This window comes from Mustela nivalis, assembly GCF_964662115.1.
Source record: "Mustela nivalis genome assembly, chromosome: 14".
Lineage (NCBI taxonomy): Eukaryota > Metazoa > Chordata > Mammalia > Carnivora > Mustelidae > Mustela > Mustela nivalis.
This window is the reverse complement of record NC_139033.1, coordinates 30,492,108-30,515,956: the sequence shown is the minus strand read 5'-3', so window position 1 is coordinate 30,515,956 and position 23,849 is coordinate 30,492,108. Positions and strand designations below refer to the sequence as shown.

The 23,849-nt window shown below is 36.4% G+C and overlaps 1 protein-coding gene across 3 annotated transcripts in view; it reads left to right on the top strand.

Moving 5' to 3' along the window:
- Positions 1–23,528, top strand: part of CDH7 (cadherin 7) — a 123,786-nt gene extending 100,258 nt beyond the window's left edge. For all 3 annotated transcript variants that reach the window (XM_082699287.1, XM_082699286.1, XM_082699288.1), the window contains exons 11-12: positions 241–492; positions 20,067–23,528. In XM_082699287.1, coding sequence (XP_082555413.1) covers positions 241–492; positions 20,067–20,560 — 746 coding nt within the window. In that variant the 3' untranslated portion in view covers positions 20,561–23,528. The remainder of the gene's footprint in view (positions 1–240; positions 493–20,066) is intronic.
- The last annotated feature ends 321 nt before the right edge of the window (positions 23,529–23,849 follow it).

Below are 23,849 nucleotides of genomic sequence, written 5' to 3'. Positions count from 1 at the left end.
CATTAAAATGTATTAAAATTAACAAGTACGCTGTAGTAGAGCTCTCTGACAAGACACTTAACAAAATGACTTAAATCATATCAATTTGTGTGTGTGTGTGTGTGTGTGTGTGTTTCTTCTAGAAGTTTCTAATCCCTTTCACCTATTTCGCCCAGCTCCCCACCCCCTTAAATCAGGTAAGTTTGGCAGGACTGAGTCCATTAGAAATCTTGTGTTACACATTTATTTTCTCTGTCTTAGACAACACAGCTTCCATTCTCACCAGGAGAAATGGCTTCCGGAGACAAGAACAATCTGTTTACTATCTGCCGATCTCCATCGTGGACAGCGGATCGCCTTCCCTCAGCAGCACCAACACCCTCACCATCCGCGTCTGCGACTGTGATGCCGACGGGATGGCTCAGACCTGCAATGCCGAGGCCTACGTTCTACCCGCCGGCCTCAGCACAGGAGCCCTGATTGCCATCCTCGCCTGTGTCTTGACATTGCTGGGTAGGTACTGCTTCCAGGGTTTGCGCCGTAAGAGCACTCACACCGACCATACAGCATGACCTTCTCTTTTCTTTGGCTGATGGTACCTTTTTGAGAACATGTGCGAGTGTTCTGTTCGATGGTGTTTCCTTCAATGAGCCATGTTCCTTGGCCCCACTTTCCAATGGTATATTGAAAATACAACTCGGAAAAAATAATTTCATTTTTAAAACAATAGGGAAGATAAGTGACTGTTTAAATTTGATTTTTTTTTTCAAATTTACCGTGTCACAGCTATTTGTGTTAAAATACCCTACAAAGGAGATATATTAGACCAGAATCTTTTCTATGTTGTTTTGATAATGTGATTACTTCAGAAATTATAGCTTTATATCCCCCCTCTTTTCAGAAAAGATTTAAGGTAGATTTTAAAATTATTCACAAATTTGAAAAGATTGTAATTTTAGGAATGTAAAAGTTATAATTTCCCAAGAATTAACATATTTAATTATATTCTCCATGATTACTTTATTGCATGGGTAAATAAGATTTATAACTTATGTTAGAATTAGTTTTATAGGAGATTATGCAGTACCCTTTTAAAAATTGGGAGACATCCAACACGGGCATTGGGTAATGGGTTTATGGTTTATTCCTTAGCTACATTGTCTTTCAGAGTAGAACTTCTTACATCAAGGACAACAAGCGTTTAGTATTACATCTGAGACCATATCGTGTGTTTTCTTAGGGTCTAATATAATTTGTGAACCCATTTATAACATATTTTTGTAAAAGCTGGATTTGGCAATGTGAGTCTTCACTGTGTAATGTTTAAAAACAAGTTTTATGAAGTTAAGTAAACCTAACTTTTATTACAGCTCCTAACATACACTAGCTTTTCACCAGGGGAACATTTTAAAGCTGGCTACTTAATCTAGAAGGGTAAAATAATAGAACTAGACTGTAAGGTTGTTGTAAAAGTTAAATGAGATAATCATGTGCCTACCGTATAGCAGACATACAGTAACTTTTAAGTGTTATTGATGAAGTGAATTCTCAATCTATTAACCAAGCTAAGACTTTGTCACTAATATACTGTAAATGATTCCTACAAATGGAAATGACTAACTTCAATAACCAGCTAAACAGATAAATCTAGGAAGGAAAAAACTTTTTTTTTTTTCCTAATACCTTCACACAGGTGGCAGAAAGTCTCAAACTCATTAGAACTGGTAAGTAATTCTCAGTTAAAGCCTGATTAGAATAGAATACAAAAGACTGGAGTAAGTTTTGAAAAAGATGGAACCATTGCAAAGGCAGATGGTGTATGGATGACTTTTTGAACTTAACCTGGCCAGTTATCACAGACAATTTAGATTACAGAGTACTTCAAATGAGTAAGATAAAATTGAATTCCTCACAATTTAATCATACCCAACAATTAATTACCTTTGATTTCCTTTAAAGTTGTCTATCTAATGATGCCTACTTCATTGTTAGAACATACTTTTACCATTGACCTAAGGATTCCTTGCAAGTTAGGTTGCTTGTTGGTTCTAATTAAGAATCATTACTTAGCTGTCCCTGAAAATAAGTAAAATAGTCTTATAGATTTCATTCTTACATATGATATGTAAGGATATGTGATTGTGTGTGTGTGTATGTTTGTGTGTGTGTGTACACATTTGTATGATCATAGGTTTTTGTGGATTTCATCAAAATTTAGTTATATTTGAGCATTTTCCTCCAACAGATATCAGATTAGGAATATCTCTTCCACTTCTTAGGACAAGGTGTTTATGTCTTATATTTTACTCATTTTTAAAAGTTTCTCCAAGTCTACAAAAACATAAGTCAAAACAGAGCCTACTGTGCTTCAATTCATTTGTGAACTACTGGCTTTCATTTCTCAGTGAGGACTTGGCTCAGTAATCAGTATGTTTCTGTTTAGAATTGAGTCTTTTTATGCCGTATTTCCTGAGTCTTTAGAAACAGAGGATCAGGACTTTGCATTTTTGTTAGGTTCTGTCTCTTCAATTACAGACTCTGGGTTTTCACACAACATGTGCCAAAGCCAGCATGACTGAGTGTTTGGGTGGGGTGGTTGGGTGGGAGACACAGCCTCACATGGGTCATGACTCCTAGTGTACACAGGACTCATACTTTATACCTTAAGAAGTGAGGTGGATTTTATTCCTAGACACTAGGTAACAGGATTTGTAACTCAACCTTTTAGGCTTTTAAATAAATATTGCTAGAAAAAAGCAAGGTGGGCTACCTTGGTTCAGTCGTTAAGCGTCTGCCTTCAGCCTAGGTCGTGATCTCAGGGTCCTGGGATCGAGTCCCACATCAGGTTCTCTGCTCAGTGGGGAGCCTGCTTCTCCCTCTCTTTTTCAATCTCCTCCCCTGCTCATGGTCTTTGTCTCTCTCTCTCTCTCTCCCAAATGAATAAATTAAAAAATGGTTTTTTAAAAGGGGGGGGCAATGTAAAGGGGTGGAAATAGGGAGGGACTACTTGAGAATCTAGTTCAATCTAAGGATGAAACTAGAGAAACTTGGGCTTTGAACCCCTAGGAAAAGGTGCTTCCCTGTATGCCAAGTTTGTTTTCCAGTAATGTTGCAAATTAAAGCTATTTGTAAGAGAAGAGAAAGAAATGCCCTGAAGTTTCCAGAGTATTCATGCTGGAAGGCATAGAAATCAATTCTAGCCCAAACCTCTGCACTTTTCAGAGGGGGAAAAGGAAGTACAACCGGGTTCGAGGATCTCAGGAAGTCGTATACCAAGTTAACGGCCAGGTTGCCTCCTTTTCATCAATCACTGTTTTTAGATGAAACGACAAAGAAAATACACCTTGAAAATGTGTTTTTTTCAAAATTGTTCATATGTAGTCCTTTCTCAAAATTGAAAAAATCATGTTATATGAAGCTGGTCATGTCAATTTCATGTTAGTTTCCTTCTAACTTTATGGGTGAACCCTTTCCCGAGTTTTCTCCCATCCCAAGTTTGTTCTCACCCTTTCAAATTTATTTGTATTCTCTAAATGGAAGATGATCCCAAACTGAGAACCCAAAGTTTCCTTTACTTACATTGAATACAACTTGAATGGGAGAGATTGTGGTCATAGTCAATGTTCATGATAAAGTTATCAGTCAGATGAAATTATTTTGCAAGTAGAAACATTTCATCTGTATATGGCAAGATACTTTAGTATTCTAATGTTCAACTAAATATTTTGTTCGGACAACAGTCTTTAAGATTTTATTTATTTATTGAAGAAGAGAGAGAATACAAGCAAGGGGAAAGGCAGAGGGAGAAGAGAGAATCATAAGCAGGCTTCATGTTCAGCAAAGAGCCCAACATGGGACTCCACCTTACGACTCTGATATCATGACCTGAGCAAAAATCAAGAGTCAGAGCCTTAACAGACTGAGCCCCCAGACTGAGCCCCACGCCAACACCAGTTTTTTTTCTGCATGTTTATCATATTGAATTCATAATTGTGAACATACATGGTTATTTTCCAACCAAGCTGAATGCACTTCAGAGAAAAACAAATCCAGGGCACCTGAATGTGGCTCAGTTGGTTAAGTGCCTGCCTTCCACTCAAGTCATGAACTCTGGGTCCTAGACCACGCCCCCTTGTCGTCAGGCTTCCCGCTAAGCAGGGGGTCTGTTTCTTTCTTTCCTTTTGTCCCTCCCCCCAGTTCTTTTGCTCCTCCTCTCAAATAAATAAAATCTTTAAAAAAATGTATGAATGACTAACACTAAATCATTACTTCAGTGGATTTTGAGAAATGAGCAGAAAGAATTTTAGTTGTTTTAAATGTTTCAATATTAAATATTGCACATCGATCCAGAGAATATTATAGCTGTTTTCTTTGTTAGTTTCTTAGTTAGCAGGTGCACACTAAAATTGTCACTGAATTTACTATATTAAGTTTTGTTTTTCCATATTTAGACTTTTAGTTCCAAGTAACTGATGTCATATAACATCCCCTCTAGCTCTCTGCTCTTTAGCCACAACTGGGATTAGTTAGACTGGCCCCACTTCAGGTTTAATAAATCATTTGTGGAAAACACTGCTTGCTACATGGGATTCAGGTTCTTGCCCTGTGTCCAGCCAGGGTGACCAGCGTGACATTCCGCTGTCATGCATCTTTGCACTTTTCTTTTCTTTCCTGGTCCACAGAGTGCTGAATCATGTTTGCTCCTCTGTTACTATGGCCACTCATGATTATGTTCAACAGGAAAATATTTTCCTAGTTCTCTAAGTGATAGTATTACATATATATGTATATTATATATGTATGTTACATATATATATATATATATATATTAGGTAATACTGAGTATACTAATACCTATTATACTAATAGGTAATACTAATACACACATACATATACACACACACACAAGATTGATCCCCATCATAATCTATAATGATAGTCCTAGTAATATTAAAGGACACAAGTGGCTAATTTATGGTAGCACATATGTTCCTCTTTCAAACAGGTATAAGCTAAGTAAAAATTAATTACATTTAATAAGCTCATACTAAGTGCTAGACATTAGCTAAGTGCTTTATGAGCATGGTCTAATTTAATTCTCACAACGTCTTTCCAGACAGGTATTAAATAGTATTATGCCCACTTTTTATATGAGAAAACTAAATTAGAGGAAACACGCACAAAGTTACAAGTTGTCACAGCCAGGACCCAAACACAAGCGGGGCTGCCTGCTGAATGTCCTTTATAAGGTATTTTTCCGTATGTGTTTTCTAATAGGAGAGACTTGTGTGTCTCTGGGAAATGCCTGTTGATCTGTGGGTATCACAGCCCAGCACTGCCAAAGTAGAGCTGGCAGAATCTTTGATCTGCTTTACAAAGCAGGTTGATCACTTCTTTGGCTCTGAATGTCTAATTTGCCGTATCCTCCAACTACTTCCAACCTTGAGAGAACACATCAAGAATTATAGATGATAAATTTGAGATTATACTTCATTACAACCAGAATATATGCTATACCAATTCTCTTTGGACACACAATATTCTTTATGCTTAGGTCAGTTTTGTGTCTGTCTTGACAATCAAATTCTAACTGCCACATTTAATGGAGAGGAAATCTGTGATACTTTTCTGGGGCAAGGGGAAGCTCACTTTTGTTTGTAATGAAATGCTTTGCTGTCTCGAGACATGGAAAACAGCATCCCTTTTGTGCAAATGATTCGCAGAACTCTGGGATGGACACATTCCTCTAACAGACTGCTGACATTAGAAATTTGAGTAGAATTATTAAATCCTGAACAGTTTTCCTACACCCTTACCTCTCCTCCCGACTTAGTTCCCACGTTCATGTTTTTGAAGGGGAATCAATCACACTTTCCTTTTTTCTTCCATCTCCCACAGCCAATCAGTCTCCCCAAAATATGAAATTTTACTTTGTTGACTCTTGAATCTGTGCCATGCTCTCCCTTGATGCCGCACCTGATTTTGACCCAAGTCTATCGTTGCTCTCCTGAGCTGCCCATCTCTACCAGATCCAATCTACCAGCATCCCAGGCAGACTGAGTTTCTCCACAGCAAATGTGACTGTGACACACGCCAGCTTAAAAGAAGATTTCCATGGCCCCCGTGGGCTACAGATGAAAATCACAGACTTTCTATGCTCTAACTGCCCCCTACCATTTCAACCTGCAGCCACATTGCAGAGCTGCTCCTTCTCAGACTCATCCTGCTTTTGTCTTACCTGCTCGTACGTGACTTGTCCCTTCTGCCTCGAACACCTTTGCCCTGATTTTCTTCAGTGTCCAGGTTGGGTGCTGTTCCTGCGTGCCCCAGAGCACCTTTTGTATACCAGAGCGTCCTTCATGGCTGACTCACCTGTTTCATTAGTTTGTATATCTGCTCCAGCAGACTCCTGCTTTTGGAGCCAGGGGCTGAGTATTATTTTATCATTATGTACATAGCCATAAAAAGGCTGATGTGACATGGAGAGGGCATGTTACACCTACATTCTGAATGAGACCATGGATGATTTGAATGTATTCGTTAGCAGGAAAGAGGGTTTGATTTTATTTTTGTCCTTATCCATAAATAGTATCTCCATTACAGCCAGACTTTCCCATTTCCTAAGATTATATGATTTTAGGGCATTTTGTCTGAAATCCAGCCTCTTTATTTTTTTTCTATAAAGTAGATATGGCACACAATTAAAATACTGACATTGTATTTTTGAGTTAATAGCCCTGCATATCTACAAGGGCTCAAGAAAAAATAAATCTGAATATATGATTTTCCAAATCTATCTAAAGGTAGAGAAAATACTGCAGTATTTCAAAGTTAATGCATTTGTTGTTAAAATTCAGCTTCAATTTTAGTCAAAAATGCTATAGTTGTTATCTACTTTACCTCATGCCCATGCTTAGATTGTATCAAATATAAATTTTCATTTATTCTTTGGGGCTATAAATAATAGAGTAGGTTCATAAGTACAAGTTCAAATTCTGGCCTTTTGTGACTAAGGATCTGCATATATCTCCGATTCTACAGCACATAGATCCAGACAAAATGACAAGTTGAATTCTCTCACCCTTTACATCTTAGCTTAGATGTCACTTCCAATGACATCTGTCTTTGATCATCAGACTGCACTAGCACCCCTGTATTTTTCCTATCATTTCACTTTTTAAAACATAGATTATTTCCTTGCTTGAGACATTTCAGAAGCATCAAATGTACTTACATAAAATCCAAATGGTTCTCATGGCCCACAAAGCAAGACATGTTCTGACACCTGCTCACCTCTTGAAGGTATCAGCCCGTCTAATCCTTCACTCACCCTGAAGGAAGAGCCACATCGCTGCCTTTCCCTTAGGTTCAAACATGCCTCCCTGTTACAAAAAGATTTTTCCTGAGTCCCTTCACCTGTTGGGCTCACACTATCCTTTTAGACCAGCTTCAGTCTTACCTACTTGGGGTGGGGAATGTCTCATCTACTAATTAGATTAAGAACAGTTCACCACCATTAGTCTTTGTCTTTTTAACTGAAGTATACCTGACATACAATATCCTATTAATTTCAGGTGTACATCATAGTGATCTGATATTTTTATATGAAATGATCCTCATGATAAATCTAGTTACCATTTATCACCATACAAAACTATTACAAAATTATTGACTATATTCCCTATCCATTACATTTCCAGGTCTTAAGGATTATAACTTAAGGATTGGACGACTTAGTCTCTCTTACCTATTTTGCCCACTTCCTATTAACTTCCTACTCTGGCAACCCACAGTTTATTTCCTGAGTCTGTTTCAATTTGTTTCTGTTTTTGGTTTTCTTTCTTTTTTTTTTTTTTTTTTTTGATTCCACATATAAATAAAATCATTCAGTATCTGTCTTTCTCTGAGGATAATACACTCTAGACCCATCCATGTTGTTGCACATGACAAGATTTCATTCTTTTTTGTGGCTGAATAATATTCCATTGTGTGTAGGTAGGTGTATATTTATATATACATGCATACATATATATGTATGAGAGAGAGAGAGAGAGGGAACACAAAGTATGGAGGTGCCTCAAGACATGTAGGTCTTTGAATTGGTGCTTTGGTTTTCTTTGGATAAACAACCAGAAGTGGAATTACTCCATTTTATGGTATTTTTAACCTTTTGAGGGAACTCTGTACTGTTTTCCATAGTGGCTACACCAATTTATATTCCCACCAACAGTGTGCAAGTCCTTTCTTTTCTCTACACCCATGCCAACACTTATTTTTTTGTTGTTTTTTTGACAGTTGTCAATCTGACAGGTGTGAGGTAATCTTATGGATTTGAATCTGATTTCCCTGGTGATTAGTGATGTTAAGCATCTTTTCATGCTCCTGTTGGCTATCTGTATGTCTTCTTTAGAAAAACTACTATTCATGTTCTGTAACCATTTTTAATTGGGTTGTTTGCTTTTTTGTTTTTGATATTAAGGTATGTAAGTCCTTTGTATATTTTGGATATTAACCCCTAATCAAATACATGATTTGCAAATATCTTCTTCCATTCAGTAGATTGCCTTTTTATTTACTGATGTTGTCCTTCATTGTGTAAAAATTTTGATGTATTCCCAATTGCTTCTTTTTTTTTTTAATTTAATTTATTTATTTGACAGAGAGAGAGATCACAAGTAGGAGGAGAGTCACGCGGAGAGAGAGAGGTGGAGCAAGCAGGCTTCCCGCTGAGCAGAGAGCCTGATGTGGGGCTTGATCCCAGGACCCTGAGATCATGACCTGAGCCAAAGGCAGAGGCCCAAGCCACTGAGCCACCCAGACGCTCCTCCCAATTGCTTCTTTTAGGTTTTTTTGCTCGTGCCTTAGGAGACAGGTTCAAAAACATATTGCTAAGACCAGTGTCAAAGAGCTTACTATGTTTTCTTCTAGGGGATTTATGGCTTCAGGTCTTACATTCAAGTCTTTTAACCCATTTTGAATTTATTTTTGTTTATGTTCTAAGAAAGTGGTCAGGTTTTCCCTGCACCATCCTCTGTAAAGATGGTCTTTTCCCTGTTGTATATTCATGTCTTCTTTGTCATAAATTGACCATAGTTGTGTGCATTTACTTCTGGCCTCTCTTTTCTATTCCATTGATTTATGTGTCTGTTTTTGTGCTAGGACCATACGGTTTTAATTGCTATAGCTCTCTAGTATAGGTTGAAATCAGGAAGCATGACACCTCTGACTTTGTTCACTTTCAGGATTGGTTTGGCTATTTGGGGTCTTTTGAGGTTCCATATACATTCAGGATTCTTTGTTGTAATCCTGTGGAAACTAACATTGGTAATTTCAAGGGATGATATTGAATCTGTAGTTTGCTTTGGACAGTACGGACATTTTAAAAGAATATTTTTCCAATCCATGAGTATGGTTTACCTTTCCATTGATTTGAGCCATCCTCAATTTCTTTCATCAGTGTCATAGTTTTCAAAATACAGGTCTCTTACTTCCTTGGTTAAATTTATTCCTAGGCAATTTTTTAAAAGATTTTATCCATTTATTTTGAGAGAGGGAGAAAGAGAACAAGCCGGGGGAGGAGTAGAGGGAGAAAAAAGAAGCAGACTCCCTGCTGAACTGGGAGCACAATGCGGGGCTCAGTCTCAGGACTCTGGATCAGGACCCAAGCCGAAGGCAGACTGCTTAACCATCGAGCCACCCAGGTGCCCCCTTAAGTAATTTTTTTTAATAAAATTGTAAATGTGATTGCTTTCTTCATTTCTTTTTCTTGGTAGCTTGTTATAGTATAGAGAAATGCAACCTATTTCTGTATTTTGTATTCAGTATTTTGTATTTATATTTCTAATTTTGTATTCTGTGACTTTTACTGAATTCATTTATTTGTTCTGGTAGTTTTCGGTGGAGTCTAAGGTTTTCTGTATACAGTATCATGTCATTTGCAAAAAGTGACAGTTTCATTCTTTTCCAATTTAGATGCCTTTTTTCCCCCCTTGCCCAATAGTGGTGACTAATTGTGTTGAATAAAAATGGCCAGGGTGGGCATTCTTGCCTTGTGTCTTAGAGAAAAAGCTTTTAGTTTTTACCCGTAAGTATGATGTTAGCTATGGGCTTGACATACATGACCTTTCTTATGTTGAGGTGTGATTCTTCTATACTCACGTTGATTTTTTATCATACATGGATGTTGAATTATGTCAGTTCCTTTTTCTGCATCTAATGAGATCATATGATTTTTAGCCATCATTTTTGTTAATGTGTTATATAATGTTGATTGATTTGCAGATATTGAAACATCCTTGGCATAAATTCCACATAATCATGGGGCATCATTTTTATATTTTTATAAAATATAAGATAAGCAGACTCCCCACTGAGCAGGGAGCACATTACAGGACTGGATCCCAGGACACCAAGATCATGACCTGAGCCAAACTCAAGGGTCAGACGCTTAATCAACTGAACCATTCACGTGCCACATGGGGTATAGTTCTTTTAACATAATGCTGAATTTGGTTTGCTAATAGTTTGTTGAGGATTTTTGCATCTGTTTTCATCAGGGATATCGACCTGTAATTTTTTTTTTTCAATATCTTTTGTTTTGGTATCAGGGTAATGATGGCCTTATAGAGGACTTGGAAGCGGTCCTTCCTCTTCATTTTCTGGAGAGTTTTTTTTTGTTGTTGTTTTTTAATTACTAATTCAGTATCGTTACTTGTAATTGGCCTATTCAGATTTTCTGTTTTTCCATAATCTCAAAAGTTTGCATTTCTAGGAATTTATCATTTTTTTCTAAGTTCTTCTATTTGTTGGTGTATAATTATAGTAGTCTGCTGTGATCGTTTTTATTTCTGTTGTATCATTTTAACTTCTTTTTCTGATTTTATTTGTATGGTTGTGTTTTTCTCTTGAAAACCCTGGCTAGACGTTTTTCAATTTTGTTTATCTTTTCAAAAAAAACAGTTCTTAGTTATGCATTGATCTTTTCTATTTTTTAAATATCTAATGTATTTTCACTCAGATTGTTATCATTTCCTTTCTCTTCTAATTTTGGAATTTGCTTGTTAATATTCTACTACTCTTAGGCATAAAGTTAGATGGTTTATTTGGGATTTTACTTGAGGTAGACCTATATCACTATAAACTTTCCTCTTAGAATTGCTTTTGCTGTATCCTGTGGATTTTGAAAAGCTGTGTTTTCATTTTTATTTTCATTTGTCTCAAGGTATTTATTTCCAACTTTGATTTATTTATTGATACATTGTTTAGTAGCATGTGCTTTAGTCCTCCACATGTTTTGTTTTTCTAGAAATCTTTCCGTGATTGATTTCTAGTTTCACACTACTGTGGTTAGAAAAGATGCTGGATATAATTTTAATCTTCTTGAATTTATTGTAACTTATTTTGCAGCTTAACATGTGATCTATCCTGGAGAATGTTCAATGTGCACTTCAAAAAAAAATGCAGTCTGAAGTTTTTAGATGAAATGTTCTCTATATATCTGTTAAGCCATTTGGTCTAATGTGTTAAGGCCAATTTTTTCTTATTGATTTTCAGTCTGGATGATCTATTTATTGATGTAAGTAGGTTGTTAACTTCCCCCCACTATTTTCTATTACTGTCAGTTTTTCCCTTTATGTCGGCTTAAATTTGCTTTACATATTTACGTGATCATATGTTGGGTGCATAGGTATTTGGAAATGTTAATATTGTTTCTTTTTTTGGAGTCACAGTCTTTGTTTTAAGTATATTTCATCTGATATGAGTCCTGATCCAGCTTTATATCCATTTTCATGGAATATCTTTTTCCACCCCTCCACCTTCAGCCTGAATGTGCCTTTAGATATAAAGTGAGTCTCTTGGAAGCAGCATATAAGTGGATGTTGTTTTTATCCATTCAGCCACGGTATACCTTGTGATTGGATCATTTAGACCAGTTACATTTAAAATGTATTGATAGGTATATGTTTTATTACTATTACTTATTGCTTTTTGATTGTTTTTGTAGTTCTCTGTTTCTTTCTGCTTTTGATTTCTTGTGGTTTGATGTTTTTCTTTATTTGTGTGTGTGTGTGTATCCGTTGTAGGTCTTTGGATTTGTTAGATTCTTTTGTGGGTTTGGTTTTGGTTAGTATGAGGTTCGTGTATACCAACATTATAAATGTAGCAGTGTGTTTTTAGCTGATAGTCACTTAATTTCCAGTGCATTCTGAAAAAGTACTACATTTGTACTCTCCCTCCCCCACACACACATTTTATGTTGTTGATGTCATATTTTACATCTTTTTGGTTTAATTTAGCACACAAGATTTTTAAGTAGCCGATCCATTGCCTTTATTATATATTTGCCTTTATTAGTGAGTTTTTTTCTTTCATGTATTGTATTCTTAGTTATGGCCTTTTCCACTTAAAGACATTTTAACTTTTCTTGGAAGTCTGGTTTAGTGGTGATGAACTCCTTTAGTTTTTGCTTGTCTGGGAAACTAGGGATCTTGGGGAATACTGGGCTGCGGCTGCTTTAGTGGGATGCCTGGAGCTAGAGCTAGACCAGGTGTGAGTCAGTGTTTTAAATGTGGGTTTAAGTGGGGGGTTTGAGGTACACTTCAGGAGTTACACTACGCAATAATTGGTTCATTAAGGTAGTGAGATGAGTAAGAGGTAAATACAAGGAGGAAGTGAAGTTAGAGTCCAAGATGACCTGGAAGTTTCTGGTTTGGGTATTATTTTGAGAAAACACAAATTGAAACAGATTGAAGTTAATGGGTTAAAATCTGGGAAACTATATTTGGGTAGAAAGTTGTTTTTTTTTTTAAGGTTTTTTTTTTATTTATGTGACTGAGAGAGATCACAAGTAGACAGAGAGGCAGGCAGAGAGAGAAGGGGAAGCAGGCTCCCTGCTGTGCAGAGAGCCCAATGTGAGGCTGGATCCCAGGACCCTGGGATCACGACCCGAGCTGAAGGCAGAGGCTTTAACCCACTGAGCCACCCAGGTGCCCCTGGGCAGAAAGTTTTTATAGTAAAATAAGTGATAGTAATAATTAAAAATTACAGTTTCCATCTATTAAGTATTTACTATATTCTGAGCAGCCCATATTGTTTTTGTTATCAGTAAAAATTATGACGAATCATTAATGTACATGGGAGATTTATATTCCAGAGACCTCACCAATTGTCATATACAGAAAATAGTTGAATTTTTGGATTTCATTGAGCTCATGTTGAAAGAGTATTGGGTGAAAAAGAAAGAAGCCACATACAGAATTTGAGAAATATTTACCCTAGGTACTACCTAGAGAAGAGCAGCCACCAGAGCATGATTTGAGAGGAGAGAGTAAAACTTTTTTTTTTAAATTGTAAGAATTCCTGTAATAGTCTATTAATTCAAGAAAACTCACTTGTATCATTTTTCCTGGTTGAAGAACTATGTCATATATGATAGACTGACCCTGTAAGATAAGGGCTGACTAATGCCCTTTGGATTGGGCAGATGTTAACAAGACCATTGATGACCTTAGTCTCAGAGGAATAACTCCAAAAAACTCAGATTCTCTGGCTTCAGGGCAATCAGGATATAAGAATATGGAAATATGAAATAGGCTACTTTTATAAAAAAGAAAAGTCAGTAACATTGAGTGTAGTTGAAGATAAATCATGGATTGGAAAATTATCACTTAATGACCTATTTTTTTTGGTGAGAATATAGAACTCTGGTGTAGCTCCAGGCATGGAGAAAGTGGTGGGAATTTGGAAGTGACCCTGAAAGGAGCTGAAATATTTCTGTCATGGTTGTTTCTGATCTGAAGCCACCAAAGTTCAAGTTCAAAATTAAAGAAAATTAGTGAAACTTAATTAGTGGCAAATGGAGAAAATTAACAAATTTTTAGTAATCTTTACGCAAATCAACAAGATCAAAAGATAGGAGTTGAAAAACAAAGGTATAGAAGGGCTAAGTTCTGCTCGCACATGGATGTGGATAATTATTTATAATAAATTATTCAACTTGGATACAGATTGTACTAGCAGATTTTTCATTTAAAGTAGGTCATTTTTCAGTTACACCTAATAGACACAGTAATAATTGTCGTATAATAGTTACTTTGCTGTTCAATATGTCATTTGGCAATAAAATTTTGGAGCAGAATACCTTAAGATCATACAGAATTAAGATTTCATTTTGTCCAGAGAAATATATCATGAATCACAAGGGTTAACTACATATGTAATTTTAAAACTTCAGGTAGTCTCATTAGCAAAACTAAAGAGGAACAAAGGAAGTAAATGCTAATAAGATATTTATTGCAGTATTAACAAACCTATAATTTAACATGTAATCAATAAAAATATAGTTTACATGAACAGTTTTAACATGAACAATTGTCTTGAACATCACGTGTCTATTTTAAACTAAAAGCACATCTCAGTTCATGTTTCAAATAGGGATGGCCACACTTCAGATGCTCAATCGTCACGTGTGGCTAGCAGCTACCATGTTGGATAGTGAAGATTTAGACAGCCATGTTATTGACTAATAAGAAATTCTGATTATTCACAGAAACAGAGAGAAAATGGTATTTCTAGGTGACAGTAGCTTATCCTTCAAGTCTTACTGCATGTCATCTCTTTTGTGAGACTTTCTTTGAGCAACCTGGCCAAAGCATACCTTCCCATACATATTTACCTAGCATGCATTATATTGCTATATAATCTACTGCATCATATACTAGTTATATTTTCTTATATAAAATACTGAACTTCACAATGGCAAGAGTTACCTGCATATCTCCAACCCATACTATATTTAACAAATGTGTTTTGAGTGCTTATTTATTATCAAGTACTGCTTTTTGTGCTCAACATATATCTGTGGGGAATAAAATCACTGACCTTACAGGGATTACAGTTGAAAATTAATGCCCAATAAAAAATGTTGAATCAATGTTGAATGTTGAAATGTTGAAAATCATGTTGAAAAATGTTGAATTAAGAGAAATTTAGGTTTTAACTTTTGGTGAGTCTCTAAATAGTAGGTTAAACTCAACAAAGTGATATTTAACAGTATTTAAGGTCTTGAAATTTGATTTAAAGCAAGAACTTTTTATAGAGTTTTAGGTTGGAAAAGAACTGTCTTGATAGTAGTTCACATGACTGAGTGGTTTTAAATGGATTCAAAATTTGAAATAAAGGGAATAGTTTATAAGAAGACTTATCTAGCCATAGTACCAATTTGTGCCACATCTGTGCAAATGTTCTGGGGACCAAAACTGAATATTGAGCATTCAGACATTTGCAAGCTTAGATAATTCATTGCCGAGGACTTGGGATAACAATCGGGCATTGAATTCAGCAGCTGAGAATACACTATAAGTACTTCTAGAACAAACCCGAATGACTTTTCAAGTGTCTGCTGTCTTCAAGAGAGTAAGACATTTGACGATGGAATTTTGTTGGAGAGGGGGCCTCTTAATTATCATGACCAATAATGCTATGGTTAACCTCCAAGAAGTGTGCTAAGTGGGACTTGAAATACTTTAAAGAGGATTTAAGTAAAAATGGATGTGTATCTGTCACAGACTACAGTAATGCTGAGAATAGAGGGGTCCACTGCTGTAGAGTGTGCTGTGTGTTTTACACATCTGTGTTTTTCTTCATCTTCTCTTTTATTTATTTCCGTTAGGGAGAATGGTGCTGTTCTGGTCTGCAGGCTCCTTAGCACCTGTGTACTGTGTATGTGTGTCCTCTCTCTGAGTGAATTACATCATGATTTATAATACATTTATCTTTGTAAATACAGAGCTACCACGTTTGAGCTGCTTGGATGCAGAGATCCTCTGTTAAACAGATTTGCCAATCACTAGCACTATTGTCTGCATGACTGGGAGACTGAAAATGTTGAATGTTAACGAACTGAATTATAACACAGAAATTGCAGTAGCATTGTAATTGCTTTCTTAACATCTTCTTTTCCCTTCTCCCTGAGTTCAGTCAGTACGATTTTTTAAGAGCATAGATAATCACGGAGGCGGTCCTTAAGCCACATTGGTTATCTCCCACCTCGTTCTCTCCTCCTCAGCCCTGTCAGCTCCAGCCTTTGCTGACTGCTTGTTTGTGCCAAGTATAATCTCCCGTATCGCCTAGCCTCAGCCTGCAGGGGCACGTAAATCTGCCTTGTGTGGATCTGTTTCTTCTACTATAGACCTTTAAAAGATCATATTTTCTTCTTTGGGAATAATTATCATCGTTTTACTTTTACATTTAGTTCTTGCTATTTGATTAATAGCCTGCCCATGCCATTATAAGTTCCATGAAGAAACGTGCTTTGCCTGCTTCTGTGTGCAACTTTACATCATCACACCCAATGCCTGTAATAAATGGTTAACACACATTTGTTAACCGAATATAAACTCATGAACAACACATTATAAGTGCCACGCTGTCTAGACTAGGTCTTTTCTGTCTTCACTCATAAGTATTATCCATATGACAGAAAAGACATATGAGAAAAACCTCTTAAACTATATAATCTTGTGCTTACTTAAGCAGAAAATATTCTTTTTAATACAGGGATTATCTCCATAGACCCTGAAGAGCACTTAATACTTGTTCTACGTAAAGGTTAAATTTTATTTTTTATATGGGCTCATGCAGTTAGAAATTAATATTCTCCTAAGTCATTGAAATGTTAAATTTTCTAACCTCCTAAAACACTTCATTTTTCTCAGCTTCAGGCAAGATTGAGAAATAAAATAAACTCTATAAGATATTAATATCCTTAATAGGTACTGAACCTGAGGGCTGACACACCTATGGGTTCTTTCATGTTTCACTTTTACTGAGCACTATGCTTGAGTGTTAAAAAGTAAGTTTTTCTGTAGCATGAAAATATATTTACAATAGAACATAAGAAATATGTTTTATGTTAAAATAGCATATAAAACAAAATGTAACATATATAAATATATATACCTATATATGTATAAGTAAAACGTGTGTGTGTGTGTGTGTGTGTGTGTATATATATATATATATATATATATGAAAAGATTCATTGTAATTATATGAAGGAAAGAGAATTGGAAATTTTGACATTTTTGCCTAAATTTTAAATTAAAATTTTAAATTAAATTTTTTAATTTTTAAATTAAAAGATTTTAAATTAAAAGAACAACTAATTATTACATAATATCTTACTCTCTTCATAGCCTCATTCACTTTTATGCCCATTCTTTTTTTTGTTTTTTAAGATTGTATTTATTTATTTGGCGCAGAGAGAGATCACAAGTAGGCAGAGAGGCAGGCAGAGAGAGAGAGGGGGCAGCAGGCTCCCCATTGAGCAGAGAGCCCCATGCAGGACTCATTCCTGGACCTTGAGATCATGACCTGAGCTGAAGACAGAGGCTTAACTCACTGAGCCACCCAGGCACCCCGATGCCCATTCATTTCTTGTATCCTCTTGCACTCATTTGGATATTTGCTCCCCCTCAATTCTGCTTCCAATGTGGGTGACAGATTTCTCTTATTCCTGCCTCTACCTGTCCACCCATCATTCTGATGCTTACCTTTCCATTATCTCTATCTGACTTCTGAGGAAATATTACCTTGTCCCTCTGTTGCAATGACTTTTATTTTGGGCGGAACCATATAAAAAGTTTCAGAAGCTATATTTATACATAAATCTAAAATATTATTTATCCATATGTCTTAAAATTTACTGGCGTGTCTTTCTCTGAACTAGAAAATTGTCACTTGAGCTCTCAGCTTGTATCTCAATGACCTTATACAGAGCACTAGGCTCATAGTGTTCTAGAAAGCACAAAGGCTTTGGGGCAGTTGGAAGTAGAGGATACTTCGTTCCCACCTATTGCATTTTATTCATTGACCACAGGCAGGATGTTTCACATGCCTCAGACCACCGTCAAACAAGAACACACATTCCCCAGAGAACTACCTTGAGGGCCAAATGATAAGTCGTATTTGCAGACCTTCATTTTTCACCTTTACTGTCTTTTCTGTCTCTCATTCAATCTTTAGTACACGTGCCTTGCCATATGTTTGCTACACCTTCTACTTTCTTACCTCATTTCATTGTTTTTCTTGGGTCAGAGGAAAAATGTTGAGTTCACGTTCTCGGTCAGAGGATAACAATGAAAATTTCTCTTTGGCACACAAACAAGTACTTGTCACTCTAATACCTCTCCTTACCTTATTCCCCAATCTCTCTAATTTACCCTGGAAACATTTGTCTGTAATTATCTTATGTGGCTAGGCTCCATTAATTTAAACTACTTGCCCAGGACCACACAGCTAATATGTGAAAAGGCTGAACTTTTATCCAAGGCCATTTTGACAACAAAGCTATATATTTGTTTTCAAGGCCCATGCCAGAACATTGCAACAAAAAAAAGCCTTATTTAAGTAAGTGCTTAGACTTCTTCTTTTTTTTTTTTTTTTTTAAAGCAGATTGAGGTAGGGGATGGAGTATGTCTCCTCTAGTCTTTGTTTTTAATTATTCTGAATTACACTGATGTCCTTCTTGGCTTTATTTTTTTTATTTTCAAATGTATTATTTTTTTTCCCAAAGATTTTATTTATTTATTTGATAGAGAAAGATCACAAGTAGGCAGAGAGGCAGGCAGAGAGAGAGGAGAAAGGAGGAAGCAGGCTCCTCACTGAGCAGAGAGCCCGATGTGGGGCTTGATCCCAGGACCCTGGGATCATGACCTGAGCTGAAGGCAGAGGCTTTAATCCACTGAGCCACCCAGGCACCCCTCAAATGTATTATTAATGCCAAACTAAAACCTTATAAGACATTTTAAATATAAATATTTTAAGTGTCTTTCAAAAGCAGGCTGAGAGTAATGGTCCCTCTGGGCCTTTCAGATCATCAAAAAATATATATATTTGGCTGATGTAACAAAAAGGAAATTAACAATAATTCTCTATGTATTTTGAACTCCAAAATTCAAAAATACCTTTTTTTTAACTTAATTCAAGTGCCCATGAAATCTGATATGTTCCCAATTCAGCTAGCATTCAGTTGCCCATAGCCTGAGTGAAACAGAATCTTTCTTAGTAGTGTATACTTATAAAAATACAAGAGTATATTCAGATATTTTAAACCCAAAAAGCCAGTGTATTTGGTGTCCGTTGCTTTCTAATGCCACCATATGCTTTATTATTTATTAATTGTGATAAATCTATCTTTGACTAAGCTGAAAATCTCGCAACTTCTCTCCCCAGGTAGAATGTGTAAAGAATGTGTAATGTTCAGTATTTCATCCTGAAAGCGAGACTCAATTTACTATAGAAAAGCTTTTGATCTTCATATATGGCCTGACATACTGGGTTTTATTTAACAATGGAATTTCTTAGATAAGTACCAGGCATTTCTTCAAAGAACCTGACCAAATGCTAAAATCCATTTCTTCTAAAATTGCAATTGTTAAATTAGACCTAAAACATTTATGAATGTCACTTTGCCTTTCCAGCAATTAAGGAGTTCAAAAACAAAAACAAAACAAACACAAAAAAACCTTTGTGTGGCCCAGCTTTGAAATTACTGTATTTATCCTGAAATGGCCCTTCAATTTGCTCCAACAAATACTTTGGAGGTTGCCTTACAGAGGGAGACCTCAGTTCTGAACAGGTGTGGAAAAGAGTTTCTTGATGTATAAAAGTGTCCTATTTTAAAGGCGTTTTAGCAATTTTAGCACATCTACCGCTGTTGAATTCCCATGCAGGGAGGCGGTCAGTTCATTTCCCTTTAAAGAGCAGGAAATCTGAGCAGGGTGGCTCAGTGGGTTAAATCCTCTGCCTTCAGCTCAGGTCCTGATCTCAGGGTCCTGGGATCGAGCCCCGCATCAGGGCTCTCTGCTCAGCAGGGAGCCTGCTCCCTCCTCTCTCTCTGCCTGCCTCTCTGCCTACTTGTGATCTCTGTCAAATAAATAAATTGAAAAAAAAAAAAAAAAACCTTAAAAAAAAAACAAAAAAGAGCAGGAAATCTGCACGTCAAGGTCATAGGCCCCATTTCACCATGGTGGGGGGCAGCTGGGGATTTACTGAAACTTTTTCCCTTTCCTGTCTCCTTGGTTTAGTGTTGATCCTCCTGATCGTCACCATGCGAAGACGGAAAAAAGAGCCTCTCATTTTTGACGAGGAGAGAGACATCCGAGAAAACATCGTGAGGTACGACGACGAGGGGGGCGGAGAGGAAGACACGGAAGCGTTCGACATGGCCGCCCTGAGAAATCTGAACGTCATCAGAGACACCAAGACTCGGAGGGACGTGACGCCAGAAATTCAGTTCTTGAGTCGACCCACTTTTAAAAGCATCCCAGACAACGTCATTTTTCGAGAATTTATCTGGGAAAGACTGAAAGAAGCTGATGTGGATCCCTGTGCGCCCCCCTACGACTCCTTGCAGACGTACGCATTTGAAGGAAATGGCTCCGTGGCCGAATCCCTCAGCTCCTTGGATTCCATCAGCTCAAACTCTGACCAGAATTATGACTACCTGAGTGACTGGGGGCCTCGCTTTAAACGACTTGCAGATATGTATGGAACCGGCCAGGAGAGTTTGTACTCATAGCCCCGGGACCTTAATTTGAAATGTACTGAATAAAAAGTAAAAGCAAAAAAAAACAAAAACAAACAAACAAAAACCCAACAAAAACAAAAAATGACAAAAAACCCCACTACATAAAGAAAACAGGAACTCGACTTACTAGAGAAAATGGTTGTAAATATCTCTCCATTTTTAACTGTTTAGGTTTTTGCCTTGGTGAAGCATAACTTACTTCATTAGACTTAGCCAAGGGACTGCACTGACCACAGACTCTGAGCATTGGAAGGCTTTTTGATAAAACGAAATGCTCAGTGGTTTGTGAATAGATAGCAACTCTCAGATACCTGCAAAGCACCTAACCTCGATGAGTAAGTAGTGGCCTGTGTTGTCCGTGAACCAAGCGTACCCTGTACCTACCTTCACGGCACTGCCCATGAGAAGAACACAACTCGAGCCATTGAAAAGTCCTGGAACTTCTTGCATATCAAAACTTGGGACAAATTTAATTTGCAGTGATGCTTTTAGCTTGCTAGATTATAGAATCCAGCAGCATTTTATTGCTGTTGGGTAGCAAATATATTTCATTTAGCAATATATAAATTCTTAGAAAAATCTCCCCAAACCTCCAACACAAGCCAATAAAATTTGGTGTAAGGCAACATCAACTGTTGTTTTGCAAAACAAATTATGAAGTGTTCCAAATAAGAAAAAGGTAAATCATTCTTAAAGTTTGCCATCATTTTGAGATGCTTGTGTAGGTATGAAAAAAGTTGCTGTCTATTCATTGATGTTGATTATCTCTTCTGATTTATACAGGAGACTATCTTTCCTTTCTGTTTTATTTGACACGTGGTGTTCTATTTATTTTGGAGCTCCCATCTCCACTGAATTCAGGTCCATCTGACTGCCTCATAGCATTCAACTCGTCAGAACATGCTGATTTTTCTCCAGTCTGAGCTACACGAAGGAAAGGAAGCATGGAAATGGAGAACAAAATAGTCGAGCGGTTGAGCTTTGCTGCTGTTCACATCTCAGAGAGGAGCGCAGCGACAAGGACATAGAAGTCGTTCATCTGAGCCATTAGAATGTACCAAACAGTGGAACAAAATATTTGTATTTTAGAAAGGTTTCAGAATTGATTTTTTTTTTTTTTGATGCAAGATTTTTCAAGGTCATAAGTTCTATATGCTCCAAAGACTTTTGAGAATTTGTTTACCCCAGCTTCCTTTACTATAAACAGATTGAGTAAAAGACCTTTTTTTTTTTCACTATAGCTTAAACAATGTAATGCTATAGATTTCAAAAATCCATCTTTAAATTCTGATGCTAATTTGTTCCTCAAGAATTAACCAAGCAATGTAGGATTTCTGTAGTGGTTTAGATGTGCCAAAATAAGAAGAGCAATTTCCAGTGATCACGTGCTGAAATTTGAGACAGGCTTCTTAGGATAAGAACTTTATGACTATAATAGTTCCACCTATCATTTTTTTCCTGGAATAGCACTAGTTTAGTGTACATATATTTCAATAAGAATGGATTTTTTTCTTTCATTTCTCTTTTTAAAAATAATTTATCAGGTTCCTAATAAATCTACAGGTAGTAGACACTGTATAGGAAACTACATTTTAAAAGTGCTTCTTTCTGAAAGGCAAACACTGGAATCAGAATATCAATATTTTGATTACATGAGGAGAAACTAGGATTCTGTAAACCTTCAGTTTATCTTTAGAAATAAAGTACATGAACATGGCCTTCAGCTCCATCAAACTAAATAATTCAATAAATCTGATTATCTACAAACAGTCCTTTCATTTGAATAAAGTTTTGTAAACATTGTTTCAGGACTAGATAGATATGCTTCTGGATGAATTAATACGCACATATATGAAAAACTCCTAACAGTAAAAGATTCTGTTCATGACTTTTAGTCACATATGTAAGTTTTTCAAATAAAAAAAAAAATACATAGTACACTTACCCAGCTCAAGAAAAACAGAGTGTGGTATAAGAATTATATAGGTGTTAAATCAGCAAGGTGCTGAGAAAACAGTTTTGTAATAATCCCTTGTCTGCAGGAAGATAAAATAGTTTAGTACATTTGGATTATGATGTCAAAACTGCTGATCGTTGCACATATCACTAAATGGAGGTTTGAATGTATTATAGAAAAGAAACATCACGTCATTCACCAATTCACCTGGCTTTATCTTGTTTTCAAGTATATATATATATTTTTTTTTCTTCTTTTTTTTCTTTCACATTGGCCGGTCATAGATTGGGAAAAGAAAAGCTCAAATTTAAATAAAGATTTGAAATTCTTGCATATACCCATTGCTCTTTTATGTGTGAACAATCACATCAATACAGAATAAACTTGCTTCAGTGGTATTTTTTCAAAAATGCTTGAGATGGCTGAAAGAATGTCCCTAATTTACAGGATATTAATATGAAGCACTCTAGCTAAGCCTACTGGTAATAGAAGTGAATTGGTTATTTTTGTTTTCCTTTTTCTTCTAAAATCTAATGCTATGTATGACTATCTCCACAGTATGTGAGAGGCACTGGAATAGCTGATTGATCAAATCAAGGTTGAACCTCCTTAGGACATTCTCTAAAAACATTTATACAAAAACCTTTATCTAGTTACTAAAATTCAGTGGTATTGAACCAGCTAGAACCAGCTCCTAGGAACCAATGACCTACATCTCTTCTCAACCCTCCTTCTAGAGAGATCATTTTGGTGGATTGAAGTTAGCCATGGGGTAATACTGAGACCACCACGGAAAGCAGCAAACACTACCTGTTTTTCCTGGAGAGCCAGTTTTTAAATATTTACCAACATTTCACTCCTTGTATTGCTTTGTAAAGGAAACCTCATGACAGTGAATATAGTAGGACTATATATTTGATATTTGATGGAATATCAAATAATGACATGAAAGAAATGTATGCTTTATCCTACTCCTAAACATAGATGCATATATACTCCATATTATGATTGTGGGAAGTAATGGCTTAATAATTTCCAGGGAAGACAGTAGTATGGGAAGCCAATAAATTTAAATATTTTCCATTTGTCCATCTGGGGCCACCATTAGAAACAAGGTGCACAAAGTAATGCATGTTTTTGCCACTCTAATTTCTTAAAAATGTTTGCATTTTACTTGTTACCGTCCATGTCAAGGAAGTATGCCCAAGCCCCAATTCTGAATTATCACTGCATAGTTCTAAATCAGCATAAAGACTATGCAAACTAAATCTTATCAAGAACGTGGGCGTTTGCAGATCAAGCCTAAATTATCATTCTAGATTC